The following is an 8531-nucleotide window of genomic DNA, read 5'->3' on the forward strand; positions in this document are numbered from 1 at the left end:
GAGGAATAAGAGGATAGAACGTGGAATATACGGAGCATGATTTTCTCTTAATAATTAGGGTTAGTTTGTACTTAGGATAGGGATATACCTAGAAACCATGCTTGGTCACTATACAGGAAGAAATCGTAATGCTCGGTACTTGGTCCAACCTATTCCCGCTCAACGATGTAGTTATGTTATCATTTATCGTAGGCGATTAGAGGTCGGGAGACCATGATCATACATTTAACCCTGTGAATCAATAACTAGATAATCAAATAAGTTGATGAAATTGATGCTAAACATGATTGTTAGTTAAATTATAATCCTAGATCGATTCATTTATTGATTGTGTAAACATCTATCTTTTCTTAGTTAATTGCTTTTTAGTTATTTTATCTTTATTTCTAATTTAGTTAATATATTAATCTTTTGAAATCCTCCCCTTAAATAAATAATTAGAATTAATATAATTTAGTAAGAATAATTAATTGATAAGTCCTTTGGGTTCGATAATTCGGTTCTTTTACGAGCCACTATATTACTTGTGCGACCGCGTACACTTGCGTGTGCAATTGAAAGCAACAATTGACTAAGGAATGAGAAGAGAACGTAATACTCTATAATTGGTTAAATATATCTCCGTTCAATTATATAGTTATATTATCAATTTTGATAGACGATTAGAGGCCTAAAAGACAATAACCATATTTTTATAATTGTAAGTCGGTGATTCAATAATCCAGTAGAATCTATGGTTGAAATCACGCTGCATGAATTCACATGAAAGTGGTAGGCCTGAAATTTCTTTAATTATTGATCAAAATCCCAAGTTGAACTCAAGTTTTTGTTGTTTAATTTTCTTAGTTTCTAATTGAAATCTTTTAGTTAAAATCAACTTTCAAACTATTTTTGCACACTTGCACGTAATTATAGATAAAAGTTAAATTAGATATTTATTAGTCAAAAGTCCTTTAGATTTGATAATTCGACTAGCAAAAGTCACCATATTACTTGCTTAACCACGTACACTTGTGTATGCGATTTGACACAATAGAGAGAGACAAAGGATAAAAGTGAGTCTAAAAAGTCTCAAAAGATAATAATATAGTACAAAATATGAAACCACCTCCTCCATTCCCACAAAAGTTCAAAAGGCAGAAGGAAATGAATGCTTTGGTAAGTTTCTCACTCTACTTAAGCAGATTCACATTAATTTGTCTCTTATTGATGTTTTGCAGGGAATTTCTAAGTATGTCAAAAATGTGAAAGACATCGTGGTGATTAACTGGAGGCTAAACGAGTATGAAACAATTGTACTTTATAAGGAGTACAGTTCTCGAATATAGAATAGGTTGCCCACAAAGTTAAAAGATATGTTCTGCTTCAAAGTGTAGATCACTATAAGGTAGAGACTTCATGATAGGGGGTTGTGTGATACTCAAGCAAGCATTAATATAATTCCAACCTTATTGTTCAAAAAGTTAGGGTTGGGCAGTCTTAAGTCCACCACAATTATTTTCCAACTTGTTGATCGCTTAGTGACTAGGCTAGAAGGCATTGTGGAAGATGTATTAGTGCAAGTGGGGTCCTTGATTTTCCCTGTGAATTTTGAGCCGGATCTTGAGGTCCCCTATATTTTGGGAGGTCTCTTCTTAGATATAGGGCGCTCTTTGACAAATATAGCTAATGGACAATTGTCCATGAGGACATATGACTAGGTTGAGGTATTTGATGTATACAGTGCTATGAGGAATTGTCATCATCACTATAATTGATTTTTTTTTGTGGAAGCCCATTACATTGCTTCTAGAGAACCACCTGAAAGAGTATTGATGGATCATGACATTTTTTGGGATGTTGAAGCGCAGGAAGTAGTGCAAACTCTGGATGTGGCAAGTGTTTTTTTTTTTTTTTTTTGTAAAAAGAGGCAACTAGAAGCTTCTAAATAGATTGTTGGGACCTCCATCATATTCATCGATTAGAGAAAAGCTTAAGTTGCAGGCACTCACACCTCATTTTCAGTATGCTTTGTTGGGTGATAATGAAAATTTGCCTATAATTCTCTCTACAAATTTGTTTGAGTCGCAAGTTAGTGCAACCTTGATTGTGCTCAAAAGAAGAAAGAAAGCAATTGGGTGCCAGATGTTAGATATTCATGGCATTATTTCAGCTTTGTGCATGCATAAGATTTACATGGATGAGGGACACTGGCCTAGCATGCAACACCAAAGAGGATTGAATTCGGTGATGAAGAATGTGGTGAGAATAAAAAGTGATAGAGTGGTTGGATGTACAAATAGTTTACCCAATCTCTCACAACAAGTGGGTCAGTCTTGTGCAATGTGTACCAAAAAAAAGCCGACATGACTGTGGTGACTAATTAAAAAAAATGAGTTGACCCCAATAAGAACAATAACATGTTAACATATTTTCATGGACTACTGCAAGCTAAATGATGCAATAAAAAAGAACACTATCTTATTCCCTTCATTGGACAGATTGACAAGGCAAGAAACAATATGAGTGGCTACAATCATATTGTGATTGCTCATGAGGATCAAGATAAGATAACTCTCACTTATCATTGTGGCACATATGCTTTCAATCGTATGCCATTTAGACTTTGCAATGCATCAGCTACCTTCCAGAGATGCATGGTGGCCATCTTCCATAATATGGTGGAGGAATTCGTGTAGATTTCATGGATGATTTCTTAGTGTTTGGTAAGTCATTTGATGTGTGTTTGAAATTTTTTGACAAGGTCTTTGCTCATTATGAAGAGACAACCTTTCGTGCTAAACTGGGAAAATGTCATTTCTTAGCGAGGAAACACTTTGTGCTGGATCATAAAGTGTCAAAGCAAGGCCTAGAGGTTGATCGCGTGAAAGATGAAGTAATAGAGAAGTTACCACCTTCAGAGTCTCAGTGAAAAAGGTGAGGAGTTTCCTTGAACATGCAATGATTTCTCCAAGCCAGACCTATGTGCAGTCTACTGGAAAATGAGGTGAAATTCCAATCTGATGAAAGTTGCATCAAGATTTTTTCTAGGTGCTGAAGGAGAATTTGATCGAAGCTCCAATTCTGATTGCTCCGAATTGGGAGATGCCTTTTGAGTTGATGTGTGATGCGAGTGATGTGGTTGTTGGTGAAGTGCTTGGGCAGAGGAAGGAGAAAGTCTTCCATTTTGCCTATTATTCTAGCAAGACATTAGACTCTGCTCAAGTGAACTACACTATGACTAAAAAGGATATGCTTGCCTTAGTTTTTTCATTTTATAAGTTTAGGTCACATTTGGTGGGAATCAAAATTATTGTTTATAATGACCATGCATCTATTAGGTACCTGTTCAACAAGAAAGATGCAAAATCAAAGCTTATTAGGTGGATCTTACTATTGCAAAAATTTGATATAGAGATTAAGGACAGAAAAGAGTCAGAGAATCAAATTGCACACTTATCAAGATTGAAGAGTTCGTCTCATGTGCTAGATGAAGGAGAAATTTGTGAAGAGTTTCCTAATGAACAGTTGCTAGCTTTGAGTAACATTTTCATTTTCCAGCTTAGTTTGTAATTTCCATTTCTGCAGTCATTTATCAATCAGAAAACTGTCCCAAAATACTTCTGCTTCTAGATCACCACAAAAATCTTTCATTTTATACATTGTCCATCAAAAATTGTCCAAGAGAGAAACAAAGTTGTCAACAAGACCTTGTATTGTTCCGTATGAGAGCCTTTTCGTTTCGGATAGTAATTCAGAAAATGTGTCTCCCTGACTCCATTCTTTTTCTGTTCCGTGACGAGTTAAATTTAGAGTGTTTTTCCAAAGAATTATTCCTTTCCTTTTCTTTTTCTTTTGGGATTCAATACGTACATTGATACAAGGCAAAACAACAATTCATCTATACGAACACACAGTGATGTCCAGATTTACATCACTGATACAAGGAAAATGTACATAATCAACACCTTGAGGACAAAAATAATCCAATGATCACTTCATTTCAGAGTAAACTAGATTTTCATCACAACCGAGCAGGCTCAGTCAAGAAATTCACAACCCTGTTCAAAAAGTTCAGGCCAAAAACAGTCTCTTCGCAGTTGACTTTTACTTTAGTGTCCAGCGGTTCGGAGCATCTACCTTCAACAGTAATAGTAATTAAACATGGGATTGAGTTGCTTAATATCTCACCACTGAACCTAAGCCGTAAACCTGACGCATCATCGAGGTTGGTACCAACAGGCATGTCCACGGATAGATGAAAAAGATTGGAATTACTAAGCACCTTTAAAGCCAAAGTTTCACAGATTACAAGGAAGTTGTCCTTTGCTAAGGGGCTTTCAAGCTTGTTAAGTTCTTCAATATGGTCAATGAAAGTACACCTGTAGCAAATTATAGGAAAATCATCACAAGAGAATTCAAGAACAAAGAGTGTAAAGCCCACAAAACAACAAGTTGTGGCGAACTTCAAACTTTCATTTACACATCCAACTTAAACTAATATTTCTCAGATGTCCTCTTTGTAGAGGGTTTTTACTTTCTTTTCCCATTTGTAAGGTTCGAAAACCGGGGCACCCACACACAATTCAAGAACAGAGAATCGTCATCATTTTCCATAAAAACAGCGAAATGGCATATCTCAATTGATTTATCCGCAAATAACACAATTGGATTTGCCAATTTGGTTTGATAAAAGCAACAATCTCTTGGCCTCTCAACACAGACATGAGACACAAAACAATAACAAACCAAACATCAAGGGTTCAAACAACTGACCTCCTTATATATTCAAACATTCCAGGCAGCTGAGATTCCTTGATTGAGAACATATCAATTTCCATTGGAAGAGGTTTTACAAAATACCCAATATCAGGTCTCAACTTCACAGGATACTTCTTGCCATTGCACCATAAAAGCAGCTTAAGGGGCAATAGATGATGGTGGAACCGGACCTGAAGCATTCTCTGCATAACCTGACCTCGCTCCAGCTTAGTAATTTCTTCCATTGGAACTAGAGTCGGCACATCATTAACAGACATCTTGGAACTACAAACAAAGATGAACAAGTGCAAGAGACCTCACCAACTTGAAGAAAGAGTAAGATGCCATAGCATGACTAAACAGAACGATCGTAATGCCAAAGTTATCATATTACCAAAAAAAAAAAAAACGACAGCAGATGAACAGAGCAGAACAAATCATAGCAACAGGAAACTGGGGCATCCTCTACACTATCAATCGTATTATATGAATAACTGACCATTCAGGAAACTGGGGGCCAGGTATTGAGGTGTTCCAGTTATCCATTTCAGTGACTAGAGATGAATTATGTATTTACATTTCTGTAATGGCCTCAGCTAGCTCTATGATAATATCTACTTATCTCGTTGAGCATTTCACTGAATGCCTGAAGACCAGTGAAACAATGAACTCCTGGCCACTAGTTCATATAGCAACAAGAGGAACTGAAAAAAAGTTTTTCTAGATAAGAAATAGAACCTTCACAAAGGACAGCATAACTTAAAGAACTATCTTATCATTACATCTAGGAAAAGGTTGACTGACAAAAGAAATATTCAAAAGGGCATGCTCTCAAAACAGCATTATTCACCATAAGAATCAGTATTATTTTGACCAACAAAGTAAATATTGAAAATTGCAAAGCACAACAATAACCTCTCATCTGATGTCAGCACTTGATCTGAAGATTCTACCCTCATGCCAGAATCCTCTTCGATCAACTGTATATTTGACATAGCTTCCACTGAATTGTTGGTAAATATGACCTGAATACAAACAAGCAGAGGAGATATGCTTGACACCTCTGATGAAAATATGTATTCCACAGTCAAGCCGTTTCCATTTGCAGGATCTAACAAAGTGTAGGACTTAGGTTTCACTCTGCTACTAAGATCTCCAATTGAAATTCTGGCCAATGATTGACAGACATTATTTAATTCTACCGAATTATGGGTAGAACCAGGATTGTCATCCAACCAGGATTCAAGAGATTTTATCGACATTAATTCCCCAAGATCATTGGAGTCAGAATTTTGATTAAACCTTGGTCCCAATTGATTCCCATGAGCATTGCCACTGTCAGAAAGATGAATCAGTGGACCAGCATGCTCATCATCATCACTCACAGACCCACTCCTGTGGCTACCGTGAATTCCACTTGAACCAGTTCTAGAATCTTGAGAATTGTAACCAGAGGTGCTTTCTTCATTTAGTGATCCAGATACTGTGTCAGCATCATCAGTTTCATACGATTCACTTTGAGTGGCACCATTCCCTGGTTGTTTCATACCTATTACCATATTGGGTTCATGAGTAGTATCATTGCAGATCAAACTTAATGGCTGTGGGAGAGGTTCATATCCTGGAGCAGCATGAAGAACCATCTGTGAAAGAGATCCAGGAAGATAAAAACGATAAGCTAATGGTTCTGAAGGTATGGATTTTATTTCTCTCCCAAATAAATGTCCTGTGAGTACATGCAATGTGCTGTCAGGAGCTGATTCTTCCAACTCATGAGTGCCTATGTAGTGAGATAAGAGTTTCTGTAGAAGACGACCACGGTCACGGATGTCATAGTTCAAGTCACGTTTAGCTAGTTCAAGTACATAGTTTAAGAGTGTCTTGAAGGTTGATAGTGCTTCCCCTTCTGCATGTAATAAGACCTGAAAAAAATACAAGCCTATTGTTGATTAAATGAGACAAGGTTCATGAAATAATCAAATCGAGGTTTAAGAAATTCAGCCATTGATTAATCAAAGAAAATTATTTCTTAAAAATACCAAATCAGTTGCATATTTGGATAGCATCTCTTTCTCAAAGATTACATGAGTCTGCAACATCTAATCTTTATACTTTTGAGAAACCCTCTGCCAGATCTACGAGCAGAATAAGTTCAATATGTAAACTCATAAGGGTATGTCAGGTTAGACAATTTTTAGCAATCATATTTTAGGACAGATTAACTCATATTACAGAGAGCTTGAAAGTACAGCCAAGCACTCCTCATAACAAAGATACTCTAATAATCATCTTTAGTTTGCCAAAAGAATACATGTCATTATTGATTTTGTTGGATGCTTATGTAGATAAACAAACACCATTTCACGTCCTGTAAATAACAGACTCGACATCTCATATCAATCTACTTCCTCAATAGATACTGGAGTAACTAAATCTAGCACAAAAGAACCATTGCCGATAGCGGAGATGCTCCTACAATGTCAGTTGTGCTTCTTAATAGCAATTGAAGCCATTAAACAGTAAGCTCACCTTCTCTGCTGTTTGTTTATAGATTCAATTTTTGTCTAAACAATGCAAAGTACAGACATAGGCAAATATTCCAATTAGGCCAAGAACATCAAAGGAATATAATAATGAGAAAAGAAGAAGATTTTCCAGAGTTAAAAAGTACAATTAAGATAATTGCAAAATTTTCCATCCAAAAACATTCGAGCTAGAGGCTCATTGAAGAAAAACAAATATATTTGTAGTGCTCTACCTTGACCATGGCATTAAGAATCTGGAGCTTCGTTTCAAGTGCTTCAGAAGAAAAAGTCCAAGCAAGATACTTGAGAACTGTGGGTAACACCTTTGGAATAATATGTCCCATGGAGTTATACTCGCCCAACATCCAAATAATCATTGCACGTGCACTTGGTACTCGGATAGAATCCAACTTACGAGCCAAATGAACAATCACCTTTTATCAAAACAAGTGAGTGAGTGAGTAAGTTCTGTGTCAAAGATTATTGTATATACTTCTTCTTTCCGGGTTTTTGACAAGTATGTTAACCATTATATGCAGGGAGGACATAAAATAATGCATGTAGTTCCCATCATAAGCAAGGTGTAAGTAGAAAAAGAAGAAGCAGCAAGGTGTAAGTAAATTGTTACAGCTTACGTACCAGAAACAGATCTTATTAAAATGACATTTCTGCAAGTATTGCATTTAGTAAGTATCAATTATAGCTCTGAATTTTGATAACCTGCAATACATCCACAGGTCGCTTAGTGATGTATTGCATTAGGATTCAATTCCTGCTCAACCCAAACTGAACAGTCAACTTGTCATGCATTTCAAAGGTTGATGTTTGTGCCAGGGAGAAGACTTTGGCACGTGATGGTTTATTCAAGTCAAAAGAAGCCGAATTTGAATAACTTGCAATTCAAATGATTTTCTTGCTTCCAAAAAATAAAATCTGAGAATTTGGGGATAAGAATGGTAGCTGTCTATTTCTCTATCCTTGACTTAGCCACATGGTTGTGTGCTTCCCCACGTTTTTCTGGTTTTTGGTTAGCTCCCTGGGCTGGTTCTAGCATGACATCATGTAATGGCGCTAAGTTTTACTTTTGTACTCTTTGTATCTGTTTGATGCCACTAATGAAACACCTTACTTCATTAAAAAAAATAGGATGAAGGTTAATTGGTAGCTCATGTTGCCATCTCAAAATAAAAGTAACGTAGATTTTACATGTAAAGTTTCTACTCATGGCTCAGCTAACGGACAGAATTTCCACATTTCTTTTTTTTT

The 8531-nt window shown here is 36.3% G+C and overlaps 2 protein-coding genes across 3 annotated transcripts in view; one reads left to right on the forward strand and one right to left on the reverse strand.

Moving 5' to 3' along the window:
• Positions 1-1098: 1098 nt before the first annotated feature.
• LOC125873712 (uncharacterized) lies at positions 1099-3552 on the forward strand. The gene is made up of 5 exons (XM_049554582.1): positions 1099-1158; positions 1221-1295; positions 2481-2660; positions 2744-2875; positions 3031-3552. Exons 1-5 carry the CDS (start codon positions 1099-1101, stop codon positions 3550-3552), a joined length of 969 nt encoding a protein of 322 aa, XP_049410539.1.
• A 411-nt stretch (positions 3553-3963) lies between these two features.
• The window catches only part of LOC125872250 (AP3-complex subunit beta-A), a 15958-nt gene continuing 11390 nt past the window's right edge, over positions 3964-8531 (reverse strand). For both annotated transcript variants that reach the window (XM_049552967.1, XM_049552966.1), the window contains exons 8-11: positions 7499-7699; positions 5656-6662; positions 4756-5025; positions 3964-4361 (exon numbers count right to left, since the gene is read on the reverse strand). In XM_049552967.1, coding sequence (XP_049408924.1) covers positions 4004-4361; positions 4756-5025; positions 5656-6662; positions 7499-7699 — 1836 coding nt within the window. In that variant the 3' untranslated portion in view covers positions 3964-4003. The remainder of the gene's footprint in view (positions 4362-4755; positions 5026-5655; positions 6663-7498; positions 7700-8531) is intronic.

The sequence above is a fragment of the Solanum stenotomum genome, chromosome 8 (assembly GCF_019186545.1).
Source record: "Solanum stenotomum isolate F172 chromosome 8, ASM1918654v1, whole genome shotgun sequence".
NCBI classification, from domain to species: domain Eukaryota; kingdom Viridiplantae; phylum Streptophyta; class Magnoliopsida; order Solanales; family Solanaceae; genus Solanum; species Solanum stenotomum.